Source organism: Poecile atricapillus, chromosome 21 (assembly GCF_030490865.1).
Source record: "Poecile atricapillus isolate bPoeAtr1 chromosome 21, bPoeAtr1.hap1, whole genome shotgun sequence".
Lineage (NCBI taxonomy): Eukaryota > Metazoa > Chordata > Aves > Passeriformes > Paridae > Poecile > Poecile atricapillus.
Window position 1 is genome coordinate 9,585,001 of NC_081269.1, and position 26,105 is coordinate 9,611,105.

The window sequence follows — 26,105 nt, forward strand, 5'->3', positions numbered from 1 at the left end:
TGTCAGTAGCAGGAGAGACAGAAATAGAAGTTTTGTAATGACAGCTGTTAACCATGATTGAAATCAGAAATAACAACCCTTGATTTACACTGTTGGTTTTTTTTGGTTATTTCTTGCTATGCAGTTCCCCTTTTATTTGTTTTCATACAGCCAGATTTGTTCTTGATCATTGATAAAACATGTTTTCTTTGCAATCTGATGTTCAGTTCTGCATGAAACCTCCTGCTGCTCTTTCCTGGCTCCTGCAGCCACATCAGAGCTGGGTTTTTTGGGCAGGGCAGGGGCTGGCCTGGGGCTGTTGGTGCAGCCTGGCCATTTGGGATGTCAGTGCCCTGCCTGGGGTCTGGGGCTGTGCTGGGATAACTGGGATAACTGGGATAACTGGGATAACTGGGATCCCCCTGTTATCTCCTCTCCCAGGCTGATGCTCCCTGGCCTTTGGAGCATCTTGTGCCCATCTGCATTGTCTGATTTGTCTGTGATTCTGTGTGTGCCTCGCTGGGGAGCAGGGTGTGCCTGCCAGAAGGGACAACAATTCCCATTCCTGAGTCCTGTTCCATGCTGGGAAAAGCCCAGAGAGCAAATGGAGGCAGGCCCTGAGGAGCAGCTGGAAATGTGTGTGTGCTGTGCCCTGCTCAGGACAAACTCCTGCCATGAGCAGGGTCATGGACCTGCTGGGGATTTTGTACCTGCTCAGGATTTTGTACCTGCTGAGGATTTTGGGGCTTTGGAGCATTCCCAATGGCACATTTAGGGTCAGTTGAGCTGAGCTAGGGAACTGCAGGGAACAGAACTCACCCAGGCTGGAGCTGGGACAGCCTTTGCCAAAGCTGTACAAATAAAGAGCAACAGGCAGAAGTGAAATCCTGGAATTCTCCTCCCCACAGCAGGGCTCTGCCATCTCTCAGGGAGCAGGGCTCCCCTTCCTTTAGGGCTCTGCTGAAGGCTCAGCTCGCTGGCTGTGCTGGAACAGGGAGAGGTGTTAGTATTCATAGCTTTAAAGTATAATGTAGTGAAATAATGCTTTAATTCCATATGGCGTAGAAGCTCAGGCACCTCGAAACTGTACTATAGATTTACTGCTGCCAAATGGTGTGGGGTTTTAAAATTAAAATACATTTTAAAATAAAAAAGCTCAGGAGAGCCACATTAGGGTGTTTTTGACATGACATACAAGCTCTGTGAAAAAGGCTTTTGCCGAATTCTCAGAGGGTTTATTTATTTTGCTTTTTGTTATGTGCTACTGTGGAATTATCTAAAGTGGTTTAGGGACCCAGCACAGCCAAGTGTGGTCCCAAGAGGATGATGCTCCCTGGAGTCTGGGGCTCAGCTGCCCTTCCATCCTCCCTTACACCTCTGAACATGATTGACTCTGTGTCCTTCCTTCTTTTTCTGTCTGAGGGAAGAGCCCTGCTGCCATGGATTACCCTCAGGAGTGTTGTGTGGCTCCTGTGCCCCTCCTCTCACGTCACAGAAATGTCTGGCTGGCACAGAAACCCTGGCACTGCTCCTCTAGGTCTGTGCTGCTCCTGAGCCTGAGAGTTCAGCTCTGCTTCACCCTGTGAATGGCAGGAGGAGCTCAGCACAGAGCTGCTTTCCCTGGACACAGATGAATATTCACTTTGCACTTTCACAAAGTGGGGCTGAGTGTCTCCCTGCTGCAAAAATAGTTCTGTTAGATTCCAAGTCACCTGAAAACCTCTCCGTGGGCTGAGAGAAGAGTTCCTGTTAGCACTTGCTGTGGCAGCAGTTTTATGTTGATATTTCTGCATCTATTTTGTTTTATTCATAATTTCTGGGTGGTTTCTGTGTGACCTTCAGGCCTGAGCAAGTCTTTATTTCTCCATTAAATGGTCACTCTTGGTGTTCCATATCTTGTGCCTCTCCTCTCCGTGCTCTCAGTGACCCTCTCACTGTCTGGAAACCGTCCTGATAGAGAAATCCCCCAGAGTCCAGTTTTGGAGAGCAGGGAAGACGATTCCTCTCACTTTTTGGGGAAGGAATCAGAACTAAATCCCTCTGTTGAACCCCAGCCCAGCCCTCAGCCAGCAGCCACCCTTCCAAATCTGCTTTTTGGTCTTTTGCTTGAGTAGAAATGTAGTTATGACTTTATTCAGTTTCTGCTTGACTTGTGGTGTCCTCCAGCAGGTTCAAAGGCATTACAAACTAACAGGTTCTGTAGTGAAAGGTTTCAAAAAATGCAATGCTGAGAATGACCAAAAACTGGAGAAGTTTTGGAGCTGTGGGTGTGCCCCAGGGTTGAGTCCTGTGTTGTTCAGCCTGGGCAAGTGTTCTTGTGGTGCTTTTTTTGCATGTACCCCATCTCTCTCTAGGGGAGTCCCTGACACTCTGCATACTCTGAGTTTTAGGCTTTTGGGCTTTCAGTCTGGAAAATATCTGTATTTCCTCTTTGTGAGACCTTTTAGGTGGATCTCTTCACGGATAAAACTGATTTTAGGGCTCCTGTGTGCCCCAGGGTGATGCACCAGGTGCACACAGTGTAACTAAAGATCCAGTCTGTTATCTGTGCACCTTTTTAGCAGCACTCTGTTATTTCAGCATTGTTTTAAGCAGTTGAGTCTGTGCAAAGATCAGATTGAAATGAAATGACCCATGGCCTGTCCACATTTAGTGTTCTCATCTGCATTTGAGTGTGACTTTAGGTTCTTAAGAGAAGACAACGGGCACATTTCCATGCTTTACTTTTTTAATTTAACACAGATTGATGGGTTCTGGAATAAAATGTAAACCCTCAACAATTTGGCAAGTGGAGAAACTCAACTTGGAAAAAAAGAGAGGAAAATATGGAAAGCTTATAAATCTTAACTTGGACTTATTCCTGAGTTAGCTGTCTAGTCCATGAAGTTCATTTTTTTTTCTACAGAGTTTCAGGCTCAGATATCTTCATCATTCTCTCTTACTCCTTGTAAATTGTGTCTAGAAAAACGACACCTGCTGGGTTTTTCTTCTCTTCTCTGTAAGTAACTGGAATTTGTGATGTAGAAGAATTATAAAACTGGGCTGTTACGATTAGTTAGCAAATAACTAATGTGTGAAGATTGTGTACAAACTAAATTTGGATTCTAGAAATAAAATCTGAGGCTGGAAAAAAAATAATTCTTAACACCCCACTTGCAATAAGAGTTTTTCCATCATTGGGCAGATGTTGACAAAAGACCAAGTCAGGGAAACTTGATCCATTTTCCTTTGGGTGGTTAAATTTTAAACTTGGGACCATAAAATTACAGGACACGAAGGTCGTAGATAAGATCAGTCAGTTTTATATGAAGTGCAAGACTTCTTGAATTTGTCATCCTCCCCTCTGCCTCCAAGAACTGCTCCCAAGATCTCCTAGATCTGACTGATAAACCCTTCCATTGGAAATAAAAATCATTTTACTGGCAACCTTCTGGCTGAGCTGTGGAATATTTAGATTATTTATTGAATTGTGAGTGTCTGACAAATAGCTCTGGTCCTTCTGCTACATTTTCTTTGAGCTGAGAGAACACCTGTGCCATGTTTGCAGTTGTGCTCACGCATTGCAGCTCAGTTGCGCATTGGAACTTTTCATTTCATGGGCTTTATGTCCTTACTTTGATTTGACTGATGTTGTTTAGAAATTGTTTAGAGTAGCAGGCAGTGTGGTTCAGAGCTGCTCCAGGCTCCTCTGGAGGGGTGATCACCTCTTCCCCTGGGGAGAATGAGATCTCAGGTCCTCAGTGCTGCAATGAGGGAGGAACTGCAATGGGATGGGAACTCTAAAAGCTTCATCCACGGCAGAAATACCTTGAGAAGCCTGAAAGTTCCCCAGATGAAGGTGTCAGACTGAGATTTCCTTGGGACACGGGTGCTGTGCTGAGCAGGACCCCGTGTCCGCCGTGTCCCTGGGGCCGTGCCCTGGGGCTGGGCAGAGCCACGGGGCTTGGGAAGGCTTCCAGGAGAGTGGGACAAGGGCACTGACCTGAACCAGGCTCATCTCTCGCTCTCTTTGTGTTTCCTGCAGCTCAAGCCAGGCCAGAACAGCTGCCGAGACAGCGACAGCGAGAGTGCCAGCGGCGAGTCCAAGGGCTTCCAGCGGAGCAGCTCCCGGGAAAGGCTCAGCGATGTAAGTGCAGCTCCTGAGGCTGAGGAACTCGGGGAACCCTCCTGGAGCCCCCCTCGGGCTGCAGGCACAGCAGGGTTTACTTTCTGGGATGGTTTGTTGCTGAAATCTCCTTCCCCTTGGGGGTTTGGGAGAGGAAGAGGTAACTTGGGTCTCCCGCCCCGGTTCAGTAAACTTCTCAAAGTTTGGTACAATGTCTTTCTGTGTGCAAACACTCAGCTCTCTGGAAACAGTTGAAGGGCATTTAATGGAGTTAAAATGTTCTGCATAGCTGAGAAGTGAGATGGCCTCTTTTTACCCCAAGGGCTGGAGGAGAAGAATGTATTTCTTTGGGCTACGTACTGTCTTTGTGAGAAGGGTCTGAGTGTCTAGAGAGACCCGGTTGATTTCTATATAATGAATTGATATAACATGGCCAGCAATAGCATAAGCTCTGCCTTTATTGCTCTACCTAAAGTGCTGTGGAAGGGCCTGAGATGGAGAATGTTTTTCTCCATGGGAAATGCTGGTCCTTCAGCGAGTGACACGCATGGCTTGTTCTGACAGAGCAATGACTACAGAAATCTTTCTGTTGCTGCAATTAGATTACTATTTATTATGTGTACCACCACAATCCTTGAGTGTTTTATTCATGGCTCTGTGTCCTCTGTGCCACATGCTTAACAGCACAGAATATAAAGGAAGCCCTGTCCCAGAAGAGGATCTAAATTGGGGATTTTGTAGGTCAGATCCTTTGCTGGTAAAAGCATGGATAGCTACATCAGTCAGCCCAATTTGTAGCAGGCAGCAATCTGGCCCTGCTTTTAACTAAGCCACGTTTTGGAAATGGGGATTTTATCGATAGCATGTCTGTGTAGATTTGGATGACAGATACCAGATGGTGTCCTCTATAGGCCAATCCAATAAAACTGAACTGAGCAGGCATTAAAAGAAATACCTTTGTAAAGGATACATTTCGTTGTGCAAATTTAAGCCTGAAGGCACACAGCTAGCAATTTTTGCTGAATTGTGCATATCACTGGAACAGATGCCTGATTTTTTTTTCTTTTCTCTGTGAAAGTGTGAAATCTGTAGCACTCTCTCTCCACATCCCTTTGTCACGTTATTTTAGAGGTCCATTTCTTCCCCAGAGCCAACCTTTATGGGTTACATTCAGCTAAACACTTCAGAGCTGGCCCTTCATAGCTGTCAGCTGAGGTCAGTCTCAGGGCTGTGAGATCTCTTTGGAAGAGGAGAGTAAAACCAGAGGAGCAAGGAAATTCTCTGTACAGGTAGCAGTGGATGGCAGCTGGATGTCAGCCTGTCACCATCATCATCCTGGCTTGTCTGAGCCCTGGAACTCACTGCAACCAACTTCACAATTCCACAGCACCTTCCAGCATGGTTGAAAAAAAATCACAGCTCCTTGCAAGCATGGTTTTAATTCAGCTTTGTCATTCCCTTGCAAGGTATTGAGTGGAGAGCTCTGAGGTTTATTTGGCTTCTCAGCAGCTCACAGCATTGCACTGCCAGACCTGGCAGTGAGAGCAGAGTCCTGGTTCCCCTTGCACCCATCAAATCCAGTTTTTCTCTGATGTTTTTACAGTACTTTTCCTTTGTCTTGGCACTGTGGCAAATTAAAAGGAAGTAAAGAGCAAATACAACTTCCCTAGTACACCCAGGAGAGGACAGAGGGATTCACAGGTTGCTCAAAAGAAACGCAATGTAAATATATGTGGAGATGTATATTTTAAAGTGCTATACATAATTTATGTTTTGCTTAATAAGTAAAGTTCCTTTATGCTTTGATAATTCATTGCAGTACAAGCATGTCTCTCTGGCCTGGTATTAACCAGTTCAGCTGAGATTTGAAAAACAAGATGAGGCTCTCACTGTGCCTGGGTGTGTGGTGGCCTTCCCCAGGCTCCTGCAGTTCAGAGCTGTCCATCCCATTTCATCTCTCCCAAAATCAGTTCAGGGCTGTCCATCCCCTTTCCCCTTTCCCAAAATCAGTTCAGGGCTGTCCATCCCCTTTCCCAAAATCAGTTCAGGGCTGTCCATCCCATTTCATCTCTCCCAAAATCAGTTCAGGGCTGTCCATCCCCTTTCCCAAAATCAGTTCAGAGCTGTCTATCCCCTTTCCCAAAATCAGTTCAGGGCTGTCCATCCCCTTTCCCCTTTCCCAAAATCAGTTCAGGGCTGTCCATCCCCTTTCCCCTTTCCCAAAATCAGTTCAGGGCTGTCCATCCCATTTCATCTCTCCCAAAATCAGTTCAGGGCTGTCCATCCCCTTTCCTCTCTCGCAAAATCACTTCAGAGCTGTCCATCCCCTTTCCTCTCTCGCAAAATCAGTTCAGGGCTGTCCATCCCCTTTCCCAAAATCAGTTCAGGGCTGTCCATCCCCTTTCCCCTTTCCCAAAATCAGTTCAGAGCTGTCCATCCCCTTTCCTCTCTCCCAAAATCAGTTCAGGGCTGTCCATCCCCTTTCCCAAAATCAGTTCAGGGCTGTCCATCCCCTTTCCCAAAATCAGTTCAGAGCTGTCCATCCCATTTCATCTCTCCCAAAATCAGTTCAGGGCTGTCCATCCCCTTTCCTCTCTCCCAAAATCAGTTCAGGGCTGTCCATCCCCTTTCCCCTTTCCCAAAATCATTTCAGAGCTGTCCATCCCATTTCATCTCTCCCAAAATCAGTTCAGGGCTGTCCATCCCCTTTCCCAAAATCACTTCAGGGCTGTCCATCCCCTTTCCTCTCTCCCAGATCAGACACCCTGTGTGCTGAAATGACAGGATCTTCCAAATGGTTATTTTAAATAATACTTTTTGAAGAAATCAGATATCTGATGATACCCACTATTACTGCCCAGAAAAATCTACAGACAGCACAGTAAGTTATCTCTGCAGCTTTGCTTCTGTTCTTACAGCCATTTTCTCAGAAAAAAAAAAAATATGCAAAAACTTGTGTACCCAACAGAAGATAGAACAAAAAAATATAAAACATTGCAGGCAGATGAACCATGAGGTGAGAAAGCAAATTTTGGCCACGAACCATGAATCTCCACTATTGTGTCCTGGCAGCACTGTAAGACTAAGCATGGTTCCTGTATGGAAATAGGGCTGGTGAGTGCAGTGCAGTTTCTCCAGGTGGATGAGCCATTTTCCCATCCCCAGTTTGAGGCTGGAGAAACAGGAATGTCTGAGCTTCACAAGCCTCAGTGCAGGGCCAGAGTGAGAGCTCAGTGACAGCTGCAGAACGAGGGAGAGGGGATAATGAATATCCAGCTGCAAACTGACATGTCAGTGGCTTCATTCCCTCTCCTGCCAGGTATCTTTCAACTCTGCCTATTGTAAATGTACCTGCAGTCCTTGGATAATGCAGAGTGATGCAAAGTGTGTTTACAAGGGGTGACTCCTTTCCAGGCTAATGAGATCCAAGCAGGTAATTTGCAGCATTTGTGAGAGGTAAAAATGAAAAGAAGATAATTCAATGAAAAGCCCATGTTAAACAGGAGACTTTTCTCATAATGAGGCTTGAAATAGCATCAGACAGTAGGAAGGGGAATATCCTCTGTTCTTGTCAGATGCAATGCAGTGAGACTGATTTCTGTCAGCTCCTCTCTTTGTCCTCGCCTGGCACACGTGTGCACACACCCCCACCCCTCTGCCAGAGAAGATAATTAGCAGAGAATCTGACCTCTGCTAGATTAGGGGTAATGATTGCTCAGATGCTCCAGTGCAAGCAGTGCCTTGATCCAGCTCCCCCTCTGAATTTCATAAACCCATGGCTCTCTGCCTTTCTCCCCTATATAGGTTTTTTTTTAGGAATGACAACTTGTTTTTTTCCTTTATGGGCAGAGGTAGCTCCAGGGGCCTAAAAGCAAAATTGGAGAGCTGCTCCTCCTTTATATATAGGGTGCTGTAGTCAGTTTAATCTCATCAAAATCTTGCCAGTAGTAGAATTCATTTTGTTGAGATCTTGCTTGGAGACAAGATGGCAGCGCCTTCTCTTTTGCTCAGCTTGGAGCTCATTCAGCTTGTTTTCCTTATCTTCCTGGATGTGTTTATTTTTAATTGAGTCCTCATTCTTTGGAATACATTTTAGTCATGTTTTACAAAACAGCCAGGAGATTTGCTTGAGGGAAACACCAGAGTTACAGCTCACCTGGATGGTGAATGCACCGAGTATTCAGGGGTTCAGTCACCTCTTTGCTAATCAAAAATCAAACCACCTGATTTCTTTGGAGCACATTCCTAAATTCCTGATCTACCTGATCTCAGCCCTGCCTGCTGCCCCTGCTGTTGCTTGCAGGCTTTCAGTGAAGGGATGAACAGGAAAATGATCACACAATGACCACACGGTCACTGGATGGGATTCAGCACCTCCTCACCTCTTGCTGCCCTTCTTTTCCAGCTCCCAAACAGGGAGTGGGACAGGAATGTCCCCATTTATGCCCACATGACAGGTCTTGGGCTCTCAAACGAGCTCAGCAAAGCTGCTGCACTCTCCTGAGTGCCCCCTGTTCCCAGTGCTTGGGAGGAGACCACAGCGAGGTGGTCACGGTGAGCATCAGCTCCTGGAATCCTCAATCCCCTGCCCAGCAGATCTGTTGCTGTTTGCTTCAGGAAGAGATGCAGCAGTGTAACCCTGTGGGCAGCCCCAAATACAGGATATCTTCAATCCTTTTGTCTCCCATCCCTCCCAGTGCACAGAGCCAAAGACAAATGAAGGGGTGAGTGTTGAGTTTTGTGCTCTGGGAGCCTCAGTGCTGCTCCCTGTGCAGAATATCCCCAGTGATGCTGGCTGAGCTCCGTGAGCTGTGCCAGGAGCTGCTCAGCAGTGCTTTGTGTGGCTGCGAGGGTGGGGATGTGTGTGTTTGTGTGTCTAAGGTTGGGTGCTTAAATGCTTTGTTGCATTATGTTAATTCCTCGGCAGTGCAATCAAATTCATGTCGTAATTAAAGCTGTCAGTTGGAAGGCGAGCCAATCGCCGAGAAAACACAGCATAACAAATGAAGTGAAATGATTCTGCGTGTAGCTATACAATGCTTCGCCAGGCATGAAATTAAATAAGTAATTTGATGTTGACATCAGAAATTGAAATGATACCCACTGTTCCTTCATTCAGTCAGACCTGCATAAACAATAGCCAGAACAAATATGTACAACACAGTCTCTCTCCCCACCCAGCTCCCCAAGTAATGCACAATATATATGCAAAACGGGTAGAACTGTGCCTTCCAAGACCTCAAGGATGTAATTTTCTTTGGTACACAATAAACTAATGCTTACACGAGGGTTACTACGTTTTTGCTTCTGGGCCAAAGTTCTTCTCTTTAAGGAAGGATGGAAACAATAAAACCAACCAACCAAAACAAAAAAAAAACAAACAAAAAAACCCCCAAAATGAAACAAAAAAAACCCAAAATGAAACAAAAAAAACCCCCAACCAAAACAAATAAAAAAACCAACCAAAAGCCCCAGAACCCTGTCAATTTTAAAGAAGTGTGTTTTGCTGATGGGCACCTGATGCAGGCTTCTGCTGGTGGTTGTGTGAATATCAAAGAGTGTTTCTAATGTCCTGCTTTGCAAAGGGTTTGGGAGAGTGAAAGCATTACCTCTGTTATAGGCACACTTTATGTAGGAGCTATAGAACCAGCCAGGGCAGGATCTCGACTCAGCATGGCCTTGTAAAGATGCCTGTAGAGTTGTTCCCAAGGCTGGGCTCTGGGTAGTGGGATCCTTTCGCTCTTGGGAGTTCCCCAAAAGGTGAGAAGTTGTCTCCTTGCATAGCCCTCGGTTCACAAACACAGCTGACAGTCATTCATGCATGTGCAGCACAGTCTTTCATACTTCAATTAAACAGAGTTTGCAAACTGCACTCTCCATATGCAGCATGCAATGTGTGAAGGGCTATATTTCCATCCAGCAAACTCAAGTTCCCTGGAAAAGCACAGTTGTTCACTGAAAGTCATTTGACTGCTCTGTTTCGACTGTCCTCCCATAGCCATCGCAGCACTGCTTTTGAAGGAATGAAAATATTCAGTGGGAAATATTTTGTTTGCTTATTCTTTTTTTGTTTTGTTTTTTTTTTCTTCCTCTTTATTGTTTTGTTTTGATACTCTATCCTTCCAAAACTTGGAATAAAAAGCAGACAAAAATTACACACAGATGCAGAATGCAAACTTTGGAGCTTTCAGCCAGGAAAGTAAGTTTAAAAAAAAACTGTGAGTGAAAGAGTGGGACTCGCTTGGCATCTGCACAGAGCTGAAACAAAAGTGTTTATAATGAGTGCACGTGTTGAACTGCAGCTCAAATGAATGGAATTTCAATGGCATGAGGCAGAGGATGGCTGAAGAGGAAGGCAGTGTTGGATATGAGCAGGGTGTGCTGCACCCTGCCAGGGCTGCAGGGGCTCCCAGGGATGCTGAAATGCACAAACCAAACAATATTAAGATGATAAAGAGCTGTTGCCTTTAATGAAGGTGCTCCAGGTGCAGCTATGGGAAAATGCACACATGACCCAGGACTTCGACAATTTTATATTTTATTTTTATTTATTATCTATCTATCTATCTATCTATCTATCTATCTATCTATCTACCTATCTATCTAATTTATATATAAAATTTATATATATATTATTGATATAATTTTATTTATTATATTATATTTAATTTAATTTTATAGAAAATATAAATATATATATCTATATTTTATTTAATTTTTATATTATTTATTTAATAAATTGATTTTATTTAATTTTATATTTTAACAAATTAGCATACATTACAGGAAGTATCCAATTAAATGAACAGTTAATTAAGTAATTCCCCCTTTTGGTTCTGCCCTCCACTGAAGCATCCCTTACTCCCCCCAGCTCTTAGCCCCACATTTACATACAGAAAAAATAAAATATCCTTGGTTCACTAGAGAGGCAAGATTAAATAAGAGTCCAGGAACTGTTCTAAAATTGAAGAGAAAGGGTAGAAAAGGAGTAGAGTTAGTTAAGGAGCTCTAGAACTATACAAGTGTAGTGTACAGAGTTCTGAACACATGAGAAATGTATAAAAAGGAGAAATGGTGGTGCAGGAGCTGGGCTGTGCCAGTGGCCAGGGGAGGCTGGCAGGGTGGTCAGGGCCAGCAGGGAGCAGAGCCATCGGTCCCTGCTGCTGCCAGGGACATCACCCCTGGGGCCAGGGATAACTGCATCACCCTGGGGGGATGATGGGACCAGAGCAGTGAGAGTGGGGACAGGAGGATTTGGGAATGTTTTTATTTGGGTGGGGTTCCCTTGCCAGAGCTGTGCCCTGTCTCACAACAGGGATGCAGTGATGAAAATTCTGTGTTTTGCCAGTGGCTTGCCCGGGCTGCTGGGGCCCCTGTGCAGTTCTGGTTATCCCTGGGCTGTGCTGGGGAGCAGAAGTGGGAATTGAGGAGCTCCAGACTGGGAATTGAGCTCCAGGAGCTCCAGGAGCTCCAGACTGGGAATTGAGCTCCAGGAACTCCACACTGGGAATTGAGCTCCAGGAGCTCCAGGCTGGGAATTGAGCTCCAGGAACTCCAGACTGGGAATTGAGCTCCAGGATCTCCAGACTGGGAATTGAGCTCCAGGAGCTCCAGGCTGGGAATTGAGCTCCAGGAACTCCAGACTGGGAATTGAGCTCCAGGATCTCCAGACTGGGAATTGAGCTCCAGGAGTTCCACACTGGGAATTGAGCTCCAGGATCTCCAGACTGGGAATTGAGCTCCAGGAGCTCCAGACTGGGAATTGAGCTCCAGGAGCTCCAGACTGGGAATTGAGCTCCAGGAGCTCCAGACTGGGAATTGAGCTCCAGGAGCTCCAGACTGGGAATTGAGCTCCAGGAGCTCCAGACTGGGAATTGAGCTCCAGGGACTCCACACTGGGAATTGAGCTCCAGGAGCTCCACACTGGGAATTGAGCTCCAGGAACTCCACACTGGGAATTGAGCTCCAGGAACTCCACACTGGGAATTGAGCTCCAGGAGCTCCACACTGGGAATTGAGCTCCAGGAACTCCAGGAGCTCCAGACTGGGAATTGAGCTCCAGGAGCTCCAGACTGGGAATTGAGCTCCAGGATCTCCAGGATCTCCAGACTGGGAATTGAGCTCCAGGATCTCCAGGAGTTCCACCCTGGGAATTGAGCTCCAGGAGCTCCACACTGGGAATTGAGCTCCAGGAGCTCCACACTGGGAATTGAGCTCCAGGAGCTCCAGGAGCTCCAGACTGGGAATTGAGCTCCAGGAGCTCCACACTGGGAATTGAGCTCCAGGAGCTCCACACTGGGAATTGAGCTCCAGGAGCTCCAGGAGCTCCACACTGGGAATTGAGCTCCAGGATCTCCAGGATCTCCACAGTGGGAATTGAGCTCCAGGATCTCCAGGATCTCCACTCTGGGGCTCTGGAAAATGGGCTCTGCTTTCTGCTGCAGTGGCCATGGGAGCTGGGAGCTGCTCCCCTCCAGTGGAACAGCCTGACCTGGATTAGCATCGGGATGTTTCGGGCTCCCCCACGTCTCTGAGAGAACCTGCTGTGTAATCCCCATTGCTTAGATGAAAAACTAATGAAACAAAACCCTTTATCTCCTTAATTCCTGTGAATCTAGAGGTTGTGGCCGTGTCCCACTTAAACTGAATTTCACAATGCTTTTTTTTTTTTTTTAAATAACATTTAAACAAATTGATTATTTTCCATGGTAGCAATATTAGTTTTAATTATTTTTATAGGTTTGAGATTTGAAATCTATTTCACACTCTAGATATTCGCTGTTTGCTTTTGTTGTTGTTGTTGTTTCTAAATCCTTGGTTTGTCAAACAATGTGGACATCCAAATGGGAAATTGTAGTGACTGCATTCTCCAGAAAATGGTACATTGACTAAAGCAGCTTCTCTGTGCCCACGCATTCTTTACATTTCAGACTGCTAATTATGTTTACAAAATGTCTCATTTTAGAAAAGCACTATGTGTGTACTAACCGGGGCCTTTCGGGAATAAATTGGCAAACAGGTCATACACTGAAAAAGTCATCCAAACCCACCGGGCTTTTTGTTTTGAAGTCAGTCTACTTTTTTTCCCTTTCTCCCCCTCCCTCCTGCCCCTTTGTGGCCACGAAGCTGAGGAGCTGGAGTCCAGGGCATTGAATGTCAGCATGTCAGGGAGGCTGCTTGATGAGTGTCTGTTTAGTCTCAGTGCAGGGCGAAATGCCATCATTAATTCATTACCCAGCTGCCTGTCAAATAAATTGGCAATTACGTCCACTGCAGAAGCTTGGAATTCAGTAAATAGCACGTTACCATCTCGGAGTGGCTGAGAGATGTAAAGGGGAAAATTAAGCAGCAGCGTGTTTGTTTCAGTAGCAGATGACAAGGGGCAGGACGCAGGGGCTGTGATGTGGTGATGAAAAGCTTGGGAAGGGCTGTAATGAGCTGTGTGGATTGGAACGTGTTAAAAACCATCACTGACTTTCCACTTTGTCTTTGTGTTTTATTGCAGAGCTCAGCTCCTTCCAGCTTGGGAACAGGCTACTTTGTAAGTGTGTCTCCACTCTCAGAGTGCTCCTCACACAAAATGCATGGACACAGGGATATCCCCCCAGCCCCTCTCTGAGCTCACCCCTCTTATTTCTTCCTCCACAAACCCCCTGGAAGTCAGATTTCCAGCATGGTGGTCCGTGTTCTCTTGAACTAATCAGCTGTCATATTAATTACTGCATGAATTTTAACAGCACTTAATTTACAGAGTTGCAGCAAATAAAATGAGCCATGGTCTCACCAGCTCTCTAAGGGGAGATGGGAGCTCTTGATTCCACCTTGCACCTCTTCTTGCAGATTCACAGGTTTTAAGGAGCCCATTACAATGTTTTGCCTCATCTCCTGTGCACCACAGCCCAGAGAATGTGGCACAGGGTTTATTTCTACCTGTTGCTTAAAAGCCCGTGGCTGGTGGAAAACACAGTCCACACTCATGGAAAACACAGAAGTTCTATTTATGCCAGATTTACATTTTATAAGCAGATCAGGCCCCAGCTGGTTTGAAATTTGAAAATTGATCAGGTTTTTTTTGGGGTTGTGATTTATTTGCATGCACCTGTATTGATTTAACAGTCTATATTCATAACTTTCTGTTCATTCCCACATTCATCAATATCCCTTTTACTTGCACAGATAAGTTTGGGAGTAAAAAAAAATGTTTTCCAGTCAATCCAATATACTGCTTATTTTCTTCCCCAATTTATATTTAAATTGTTCATATCCTGTTTTGTTTTTTTTTTGTAACTTATGCTGTATTCTCCAAGCACATCTTTTCTGCCTTTATAATAACTGTAGGAGAAGCAGAATTTGGGTATGGCCAAGACCAGGTGGGTGAAATGCAGCAAGCCTTGTCCCATAGCACTGCTCTGTGGAGTTATCCGTACAATCAAAACCTGCTTCCCATTGATCCCTGGGGAAAAGTAAACTTTATGGTATTCAATGACATGATGGAAAAACTTGGTTGCACTCTTGTCACATTCCCAGAGAGTCATTTTCTTCTGTGAGCTCATGGGGAATTCAGTCTTTTGTCATAGAAATCTGTGATCCTGTAAGAAAGTTATGGGATTAAATTGTGTACGTGTGGTCTCACAAAGATTGCACAAAAATTGCTCAATACCTGCAGAAATGCTGGATTTACACTGGACTTGTGCACAAACAGAACGTTCACACTGCTGCTGGTGAGGTATGAAAAGAGCATCCTCAAGTGAAAAAGTTTTGTGGTAATTGTTCTAATTATATCAAGGCCCAGATCAGTGTAAGGTAAGTTGTGAAACAGAAAAACAAGCTGGTTTGCTTTTTTCATCACTTGCCCTGGTTTGTGTCATATTTTTAAGAAGGAAGGGATGAAGGGAAAAATCATGTCAAATGGCTCAACATTTATTTAGAATTAAAACTAAGCCTTGAATGTCTTTCCATAGTCCAGAATGAATTGCTTTCCTTTGTCTGGGAAAATCCCAGTGATTTGGAGGTGTGTAACATGCCCTGGAATGGGACAGGTATATTTTGGGCTGGGCCATGGATAAATAAGCCCTGTTCTTGCAGCGAGAGCTGAATATGCATGGTTTGAGAGCGGTGCTTCCTCTCCAGGCAGCAGAGGTAACAGAAGAGGAGCCATCTGCTGTTCCCTGCACCATACTGTCTGTGGGTTGGTCCACTAAAGTGAAAATCTGGAAGGTGTCAGCATCCCCTATGCTCCAACAGAAAGCCTGAAAGTTTCCAGCTCTCCTGAGCAAGGGATTTAGCGACGAGAGGAAAGCTGACGTGTTCTAGGGCCGATGGATTGGCACCTTAAATCATTCCAATTTAGGTCTGTGTAGGTGGGGGAGACATCCCTTGTTGGTGCCATTAATATATTTAACCGTGCTGTTTCTTCTCTGTAGTCACAGAATTAAGAGTTTTTAATTTGCTTTTTTCCTTTCCTCACTAACAGCCAAGCAGGTAGAAAACGTCCTTCAGTTTATATCTTCAAGTTGTTTTTACACTTACACAGTCTTGGATGAAACATGAAGGGTTTCTTCCTCCCTTTTCACTTTGGAAAATTGTTTTTAGGATTATCTTGCTTGTTGTTTTAAAACAAGCCCAAACTCTTATTAACTTACATGGGGCAAATAAAACCCAGATGTGGTTTGCGGTACCAGACAATGAGAAAAATGCTCCAGAGTGATCCAATTAGCATGTGTTTCTGATCAATGTAATTATTGTATTATCAAAATGCAAAAGAATATGCACTTGAACTGACTTTTTTTTTTCCAAAGCCTTTAACTAGAAAAGACTGTTAGTTTTTGTGTTTGGTGTTAACCCAGAACATCAAAACAGGGGTCATTGGTCTCAAATACAGTAAAATAACTTCTAGTTTAATAGATAAGAATAAAGCTTTGTCTCTTGGAAGTGATTTGGTGCATTTTGTACATTGGAATATGAAATATTCTGTCCTGCAGCTCACCAGAGGGAACAGAGGAAGCAGGTAGGTGAAAATGGACTGGGGGACATCTCCTGCAGAGGGAAGCAGGTTTTATTCAGAGAGGAATGAACACTGAGGTATGGATTAAGTAGCACATGTTTGCTGTTTAAGTCAAATATTAATGGAATCTTGGTGTGTTTAGGCCACGTTGCCCAGCCTGGAAGATGATCCAGGTCCAGCTTGGGATGCTCTTGGAGGAGAGGAGCCTGCTTGTGCCAGGCACTCAGGACTGGGGGTGATGGGTCCTGTGCCTGCAAAGCTAAAATCACTTTTAGATGCTGTTACTCTGGAGATCACTGAGTGTGGAAGGACAGGTTTATAAAGCTGACACTTCCCAGTAACACAAAATCATTCCTCCCATATCTCCATGATAGCTCCATCCTTGTAATTAATTATGCAACTTCAGTGGTGGTGAAGGTTGGACTCTGATGTGATTTTATGCTGTAAGAAGATCAGTTTCTGAATGGCAAAGCTGGAAATTCCAAATTCTTCTGTTCTTCTTGTCTCCATGGAATGTTCCTGGAAAAGCAGCAGGCAAAGGACAAATGCAGTGCCCTGGGAGGGCATCCACAACCTCCTCTGCCAATGGAGAGGGTTGGGGATCTCCAGCAGGTGATGCAGCCTAACCACACCCAGCTGCCTTCAATTAATCACCCAGGTTCCTTTAATTAAACACCAGGTGCCATTAATTAAACAATCACCCAGCTGCCTCTGGTTAAACAGATTTCATAGTGAGCTGCCCTGCAGCAGAGTGGGTGCTCACTGAGGGAGAGGTTGGTGCAGAGTTGTCCAGGAGCTCAAAATTTACCTTAAAGTTTGGATTTCCATTGGGAGCAGCTCTCCTCTACTTCAGCAAGTGTTGGTATGTTGTGTAGATTTTATTTCAAAGTTGTTTTTGTTGGAGTTTGTTGTACCTGTCTTGGTGTTTGTTGGAGGAACTGCTTTCCTGATGTTTTTGTATATTGTTAAACCAGCAGTCAGAAAAGGAGAGGTAAAAATTATTGTAATTTGTATGGAATCCTTTTGTGCTGGCCTGGCTTTACTTCTTCCTGTGGGATCAATCCAGTCTGTGATTGGTGCACATGAAAAAAAAAAAGAAATTAGGTGTGCTGTTAATATTGCTGCACCCTAAGAAATCATAACTTAATATTTCCTGGAAGATATCCCGGTTGTCATTGATAGTTTTTGCATTGCAAATTGTCATTGTCTCTCATCAGAGATGGATTATAAGGTAGATTACATCTCATCAAGGTGTCAGAGCTGATAACTGGAAAGCAGTTAGGATTTCAGAAGGAAAAAAAATCACCATCTCTTTAACTTTAAAAGGAAAACTATTTGAATTATGGGAGTTTTTAATGTTGTCCAGCTGTCTTGAGATTTCAGAAGGTTGAGATGGTTTAGAACGCAACTGGAATTTGTGTAACAGTAAAGCTTTTTCTCTTACCTTCTTTGAAGAATGGTTTTTGCTCATTTGTGTATCTTGCACCCAGCCAAATTCCTGTTGAAGTAAATAGTGATTCATTGATTTGCAACACAAAACAGAGCAGAAATCAAAACTTAAATAACTGAGTCCTTTTGCTCCTAAACAGCCCTGATTCCCAAGATTGTCAGGTTCTTTGGCAATTGTCCAGTTTCTCTGCTTTTGGCAACTTATTTCCATTTCTGTTTATGTCTGCTTCTTGAGTCTTTGTTCCAGTTCCTGAGCATTTTCTGTTCTTCTTTTAATGGTGGTTTTTTTTTTTTTTTGGATTGCATTTTTGTGTTATTTTCTTTTCCTCTAGTTGCAGACAGTTTGTGAATTTTTCAGAGCTGGGTAGAATTTGGTAATAAGCTGGTGAACAGTGGAAATAACATTGGGAAGGCAGGAAACTCCTGTGACCCTTCTTTTCCAAAAATTGCTTTTGCTCCACCTTAAAAAAAAAAAAAAAAACAACAAAAAAAGACAAAAAAAAAGCAGCTAAAACTGTACTTTACACATGGGCTGGTGGCTCAGACAAACATAATTCATGAGCTTATTCCCCAGGGCTCTGGCTGATCAGCTGTGCTGTCCAGTTTGGCCCTGGGATGTTTGTGCAGTGCCACTGGGACTCTGCTTTGTGCAATGTTGTGTTACATTGCTCAGAGCTCTAAAAACCCATCCCAGGGACAACAAGGGGAGCACCAGTGGTGTTTAGTATGGATATGATGGAAAATCAGCCTTTGGCCGAGATGTTTCAGCCTTTTCTCTGTGTGCTGGGAGGGGTTTTCAGCCGAGACATCATCTGGCAGCAGAAATGTGGGGTTGGTTACACCAGAGAGCCCTTCCAAGGGGAGATTCTCCCTCCTTGCCTGCTCCATGTGTTGTGGCAGTGATCCTGAGGTGAGCTCTGTTCCTTGAGAGATCATTCTCATGTTTGTGAGTCCTGGGTGTGAAGAGACTCCACCCCAGTTGTTAAATCCAGTGCTAAGGCAGGAATCAGACAGTGCACCAATGTGATGTGGAACTGAGACCTTTATTTTTCGCTCTTGCATTACTTATATAGTTTTTGCCAAGCATCTAAAAATAGAATACAAACTTATAGCTCTAGTTTATAATATTGTTTGTGTTCTTTTCTATACATGTTACTATCTTTAAGTAGCCACCAGATGTTTGCAGACCTTTGATCCTTGTTCTTGCTCAACAAGCAGGAATATTTCTCACCTTGTTTTCTTTGGCAGTTCACTGTTAGGGTCAGCATGCTCTGTAAAGAGGCTGCAAGCCAGGCACACCTGCAAGAGCCCTAACACCCAGTGAAGTGCAGTGGGACCCACAGGAGAGAAGAGTTTACATCAAAAATATCATTTTTGAATCATTTTGGAAGGGGTTGAGTAAATCCAACCTGCTGAAGCTGCAGCAGGGATGCAGTGCTTCACTCCACATCACGTGCACAGTGCTGTGGGTAAATAAAAAACTTCTTGCAAGTAGCTTAAGCTTAAGTTATTTAAGAAAATAACTATTTATTTCAGTTATTAATTTTAGAAGGCAAACATTTAAATGCATTTTGCTGCTGTGAAGGTGTGTGTCCATCTGAAATGCCCTGTGGCCCACAAAGGCACTGCACTGTGGCTTTTGGGACAGCAGCACACCATGAACTGTCACATCCCCTGTGAATAGAGTTGGGAAGAGGATCCTTGTTATCCTCTCTTTGGTGCTATAAATCATTGTTAATGAATCCTAATTTGCTTAGTAGGGTAATGAATGATCTCCAATTTTCTCACTGTAATTAGTTTTACCAACTATTATTGTGAAGGGTATATTGAAATCCATTTTAACTTCACTTGAAATTCTCCATGTGCCCATTCTTTGCAGAAGTGAAGCTGACAACAGAGTTTATGAATCTTCTGATAGTAAATTCAGATTCAAGCAAAGTGGACAAGATCCCCAGTAGAAATGTCTCTGTGGGCTGTAATTACTCATTAGTGTTTGCAGCCCTCAGTGGAGCAGTTTTGGTGAGGTGCACTGAGACCAGGAAACCTGGTGTTTCTTCATCTAAAATCTTTTAGGTGTTGTCTTTTGTTTTCCAGGAGCCATTAAAAAATGCAGTTTATTCTAAGTGCTGCTGTAAGGGAGGCATCATCATTGCCAGCTAAATACATTGCATGCAATAAAGTCTACCCCAGGTCTATTAATTTTAGCATTTATAAACCATAGTGCTGTTCCTGGGGAGAGCTGAGACTCATTAAAGAGTTTGCTAACAACATGGCCAGCAAAGCAAGAAGAGCAGGAGCATCTGCATTTCCAGCACCCTGCTCATCACAATAAGAATAGCTGAAGCAAAACAACAGTTTTTGGCAAATAAAACTGTATATTTCATATATTATTAACTGGGTTTTTGGGGAAGGATTAGGCAAGCAGAATAAATGACCTGGGCTGGAATTTAGGCTAGGTCTCTCCTCAGATGATTTTGAACAGAGCTGGTGAAGCTCAGAGTTATTTTTACAGCCCTTCAGGATGGTATTTCCTCAGCCACTGTAGAATCCTGCCCTAATGCATGCTCATGCTTTTTGAATAGTGTGCTTTGAATTTAAGGTATTAATCCATATAATTCTTTGGAACTAATAATAATAATTAATAATAACTAATAATTCTTTGGGTTGTGTGTGTGAAACTGTGTTGTCCAAATCTGATGGGAGGAGAGCAGGGCACCTCAGCAGTTTGTACCCAACCAAACAGAACTGAGAAATTCAGAATTTCAGGTCTTTCTGCCTTGTCCCCTCATTGCTGAAACACAGATTTTCACCCTCTGTCTGAACAATGCAATTCCTTCAATAACTTTATAGTAATTTCTTTAGGACAGTCCCCAGATATTTCAGTGGTTCAGGGGGTGATATCCCCAAGTTGTTGTCACTCAGGATTGAGCAGAGTGTGCTGAGCTGGGATTTCCCTCTCCTTGTCTGAGCCTGTTCCTGCTGGAGCTCTCAGAGCTGAGCAGTTCTGTGCTCTCTCTAATGGCTTTGCCTCACTTCTGCACTTCTGTGTCTTTCCTATGGTTTTTGGTTTGGGTTTGGTTTTTTTGTTATTCTTTTAGGGTCATTTTGGGTGGTTTTTTTGTTTTTTGTTTTTTTTTTAATTTCTGGGGTAGTGTTACATTTACTGCTCCTGCCTTTCTTCAGCAAATGCTTCCAGCTTGTTGGTCCCTTTTCCTCCTCCTTCTGTGATTTCCCACTTATCTTGTTGGAGCCACCTTTCCCCCAAGGATTACAATTGTTATGAGTGGAGATGTCATAAAAAAAGAAGGGAAAAAGGAAGGAAATATTAGTATTTATGTATCTGGAGGGGTGATATGAAACTCTCCACTCTTTGCCCTCTTCACTAGATAGGGTAGTGTTGGAAGTGGGTGGTTGATAACTTCATTTCTAGTTTAAAACCCTGGAGCCGATCTTGGTTCGTATTTTTTGTGGTGTTTCAGGTGAATTTGCTTCATCATTTTTTTTCCCAGCAAAAATCAATTTAGGAAAATCAAGACATAATCATTTATAGGCAAGTCTTTAATTTAATAAGTTCTTCTTCACAATATAAGATTTTTCTAAGTAGCAGAAAGACTTAAGATTTGCTGTCAGTCTGTTTGGTCTCGAGTGCCCCACGTTACTGTGGCTCATGTTTTCCTCATCAACTCCTGCAAAGCAAAAAGATTCTTTTTTTTGTGTTCCCCCTCTTTCTCTTTCCTGTAACACGTGACACAAATTGCAGATGTGAACCTGAATAATAAAGGATTGCTTCACTGATTGCTAAACATGCATTATGCTGCTTTTAAACTCATTTCAGGTCATCCTACTGCAAATTAAGTTTGATTGCAAGCAGTTAAGCTGTCACACCCAGAGCCTCCATCTTCCCAGGGTCTCAGTTTCATATCACTACAAGAGAATGCTCACTAGCATTGTATCTTTAATATTTTGGAGGGGAAATGGTGTTGAGTCTCCAGAGGAGGTTCTGTGCAATCCTCTCTGCAGTGACTCCTGGCTTTGTGCTGTGCAAAGGGGGCTGACAAAGTTCTCTATGACTCCAGGGCTGGTTTGCTTTTCTTTGTGGTGTTTTGGAACTTGGTGGGATTTGTATCTCAGTGGGAAGAGCGACACTGGACTGTTCCTGTTGCAGATTATCTCACAGCATCATTGTTTGTGGTGAGGTTCTGCTCAGTAAAATATAAATGAACATTTTCAGCTGTGCGCTGTTAACAGGAGAACCTCTCAAGATCTGTGTGGTGTAACACAAGGATTTACAGACAGCACACTCATGGCAAAAAGCAGTGTGGTAAAAGGCTAAAACGTGGTGATTTCCCTGGAAAAGGGGTTTGGGTGTGAGAGAGAGTGAAGCTCGTGCTGTGCCATGCAGGGGGCAGACGTGCAGGGGGCAGACGTGCAGGGGGCAGACGTGCAGGGGGCAGACATGCAGGGGGCAGACGTGCAGGGGGCAGACATGCAGGGGGCAGAAATGCAGAGCTGCTCTGCCAGCTTGGTGCCCTTGGAGAGCAGCAGAGCAGTCTCTGGGCTGGCTGAGAGGATTCCTGTGGAGAGGGATAATGCAGAAAGCTCTCAGGAAGCAGGAGTGTGCAGCAGGGCTGAATGATGAGGAGAAGCTGTGTGATGGTGTTCTTCTGATGGCAGTTTCTAGAAGCTTTTTGTGTTGCCATTTCCTGAGAAATGCAGTCTCTCTCCCTCTCTTAAATTTTGGAAGAATACATTTATTAATTGAGGCTGCATCATACTGGTTGTTTTGGTTTTTTTAAGCAATGGGTCTTTTTCTTACAAAATTCACAATGTGAGGAAATACTGAGGTAGTGAAGTCAGGAGGAAAACACTGCTGCAATTCTGCAGGCACTCAGCTCTGAAAGTTGCCCAAAGTATGACTTGTTCCTATGTGAATGAGTGGTGTTAAGGTGAATATTAGGTTATTCTTCTTTTGAAGGTGAATATTGGGTTATTCTTTTGAGTCCCTTGGAGGGATGGTAGGCTTGTACCTGGAGCAGAGAACACATCTCCTGATTGCAAGAATTAAGGCTGAATTTCAGAGAAAAGAGTCCAATCCCCTTTCTCAGCCTTTTATGTCAGAACTCGAAATTGCTGTCTGATAAAATGTAGGACACCAGATTGAATTACTTCATTGAACCACTGCTGTCCCCTGTTAATGGTAATTGCACGGATATAGCGGTCTTTCTTGGCAACATCTCAGATATTTACCTCCCACTGTTTTTCAATTCAAACCTTTGATGAAAATATTCCCAGTACTTCTTTAAAGCAGACACCCAACTGTCTTTCTTGACAAAGGCAAGGTCTTTAAATCAGATCCTGACAATTTGTGACACAGCAGTCTATCTAAATCACCTTTTACCTATGTCTCTGTGTCATTTCCTGGAAAAAAAATGTCCATCAGAGGAAGGTTGCTGAGGGCTTGGTGCTCTTGTCTGTGTGTGTGTGTGGCAGCACCGAGCTGGAAGATTTGTGTGTTTGTTTCAGTGGAAGTAATTAAATGAAGGCTTGTAAATTTGCAGTGCATGCTGTAATGGTTCATTAGAAATATTTGGGAGTATTTTGTCCATAAGAAAATGATTATTAGGTTATTGTTGTTCTTAGACCATTAGGAAGTCAAGGTTTTTTATGGCCTTTCCTTTAGCAATGGTCAATCTTTTTTAAAAAAAAAAAAAATCAGGGCAAATATTTTCATCTGCACTCCACCTGAGGGTTAATGTGCATTCAGCTGAGGTAGCTTCTGTTCACCTCCTGAAATCTCATCTCATCCCTGCTGATGCTGTGAACTCTGTGTCCCACAGAGGGAGGATGCCAGGGCTCCATGGGCTGCTTGGGGTGGTGAGCAGACCTTGGGCTCCTGCACTGGAGCAGTGCCAGCCCCATCCCTGCCCTCCTGGGGCAGTGCCAGCCCCATCCCTGCCCTCCTGGGGCAGTGCCAGCCCCATCCCTGCCCTCCCAGCCCCATCCCTGCCCCTCCCAGCCCCATCCCTGCCCTCCTGGGGCAGTGCCAGCCCCATCCCTGCCCTCCCGGGGCAGTGCCAGCCCCATCCCTGCCCTCCCGGGGCAGTGCCAGCCCCATCTCTGCCCCTCCCAGCCCCATCCCTGCCCTCCCAGCCCCATCTCTGCCCCTCCCAGCCCCATCCCTGCCCTCCCAGCCCCATCTCTGCCCTCCCAGCCCCATCCCTGCCCTCCTGGGGCAGTGCCAGCCCCATCCCTGCCCTCCTGGGGCAGTGCCAGCCCCATCCCTGCCCTCCCGGGGCAGTGCCAGCCCCATCCCTGCCCTCCTGGGGCAGTGCCAGCCCCATCTCTGCCCCTCCCAGCCCCATCTCTGCCCCTCCCAGCCCCATCTCTGCCCCTCCCAGCCCCATCTCTGCCCCTCCCAGCCCCATCCCTGCCCCTCCCAGCCCCACCCCTGCCCTCCCAGCCCCATCCCTGCCCTCCTGGGGCAGTGCCAGCCCCATCCCTGCCCTCCCAGCCCCATCCCTGCCCTCCCAGCCCCATCCCTGCCCTCCTGGGGCAGTGCCAGCCCCATCCCTGCCCTCCTGGGGCAGTGCCAGCCCCATCCCTGCCCTCCTGGGGCAGTGCCAGCCCCATCCCTGCCCTCCTGGGGCAGTGCCAGCCCCATCCCTGCCCTCCTGGGGCAGTGCCAGCCCCATCCCTGCCCTCCTGGGGCAGTGCCAGCCCCATCCCAGCCCCATCCCAGCCCCATCCCTGCCCTCCCGGGGCAGTGCCAGCCCCATCCCTGCCCTCCCAGCCCCATGCCTGCCCTCCTGGGGCAGTGCCAGCCCCATCCCTGCCCTCCCAGCCCCATCCCTGCCCTGCCAGCCCCATCCCTGCCCTCCTGGGGCAGTGCCAGCCCCATCCCTGCCCTCCCAGCCCCATCCCTGCCCTGCCAGCCCCATCCCTGCCCTCCTGGGGCAGTGCCAGCCCCATCTCTGCCCCTCCCAGCCCCATCTCTGCCCCTCCCAGCCCCATCTCTGCCCCTCCCAGCCCCATCCCTGCCCTCCCAGGGCAGTCCCAGCCCCATCCCTGCCCTCCCAGGGCAGTCCCAGCCCCATCCCTGCCCTCCCAGGGCAGTCCCAGCCCCATCCCTGCCCTCCCAGCCCCATCCCTGTCCTCCTGGGGCAGTGCCAGCCCCATCTCTGCCCCTCCCAGCCCCATCTCTGCCCTCCTGGCTGTGCCTGCCCATCTCTGGCTGTGTTTCTGGGACAGTCTCAACCTTGCCATGTCACATCAGCGCACTTGGCCGTGTTGTGCAGCATCACTGTAAAGTAATTTATAGGGAAAACCTGTAACAATCAGGTGTCTGTGAATGGAAGGAGTCGTTTCTGTGATGATTTGTTAGGAGTGTTTTAGCTGTTCTTTTCATTCTGTTCATCACAGAGTGCACACCTGAGTGTTTGTGGAGTGCTGGGCAAAGATTTCAAGCTATAACTGTAATGAACCTCCTAACATTGATAGCACTGACTCATTGTTCCACCTTAGCTGAGGAGAGGCTGCTGTTAAATGGCAGAACAGATACCAGGTAAAATAAGAGATCAGGGCATAACTTCATTAGCAAAGGGTTCATCTTTGCCAAGGAGGACTTGTCTGTCAGGTGATGAAAGGTGAGCTTGGAGGGGGAAAAAAAATAAATAACTGTTCTGGTGAATGCATGTGCCAGGCTGGCTCAGAGAGTGAGGTTTGGAGTGGCATCAGCACATGGTGACACTTGTGCCATCAGGAAATGCCAGGAACCTTTCAAACAGTGCTGGACTGGGGTAGATCAGTGAGTGCAAGAGGGATGTGTTGCAGTTTCAAGGAATCATTTCTGACCCCAGGTGTAAGGGCTTTCATGGTGCACAGCTGAAAGAAAAGAGAGGGGTTTAAGATTTTTTGAGCACATAAAAACATTCTTCCAGGAGAGGTGGTCATGCAAGTCCACGTTCCCTCTGTTGTGATGAGGAGTGGAAGAGATCTGCTGCCTCCTGTCCTTCAGCTTCCATGCTGAACTTTTGTTTTTTCACGTGGCTTCTGAAGATGGAAGTAACTGATCCTAGAGAAACAGTTGTATGGCTTTGACACACTTGTGGTATCCAGGTTCTGCTCTGTTTTATTTAATGAAATATGACATTAAATGTAAAAATTGGGGTATTTGTACCATTGTGCCTTGGCACAGGAGCAGCAGCCCCAGAAATGTTCTGCCTGCAGCCCCTGTGTCTGTAGATGGGCACACACAGAAGAGGGTTGGCAGCACAGGTGATGGGGAGAGGGACGTGTGATGGGGAGAGGGACGTGTGATGGGGACAGGGACGTGTGATGGGGACAGGGACGTGTGATGGGGAGAGGGACGTGTGATGGGAACAGGGACGTGTGATGGGGAGAGGGATGGGAGGAGGGATGTGTGATGGGCTCTGTGGAGGCTGTGATGGGAACAGGGATGTGTGATGGGCTCTGTGATGGGAACAGGGATGTGTGGTGGGAACAGGGATGTGTGGTGGGAACAGGGATGTGTGATGGGCTCTGTGAAGGCTGTGATGGGAGGAGGGATGT

At 45.7% G+C, this 26,105-nt stretch overlaps 1 protein-coding gene across 5 annotated transcripts in view; it reads left to right on the forward strand.

Moving 5' to 3' along the window:
* Positions 1 to 26,105, forward strand: part of AUTS2 (activator of transcription and developmental regulator AUTS2) — a 687,646-nt gene that overhangs the window by 304,276 nt on the left and 357,265 nt on the right. For all 5 annotated transcript variants that reach the window (XM_058854670.1, XM_058854669.1, XM_058854671.1 and 2 more), the window contains 2 exons: positions 4,004 to 4,105; positions 13,590 to 13,625. In XM_058854670.1, the coding sequence (XP_058710653.1) occupies positions 4,004 to 4,105; positions 13,590 to 13,625 (138 nt within the window). The remainder of the gene's footprint in view (positions 1 to 4,003; positions 4,106 to 13,589; positions 13,626 to 26,105) is intronic.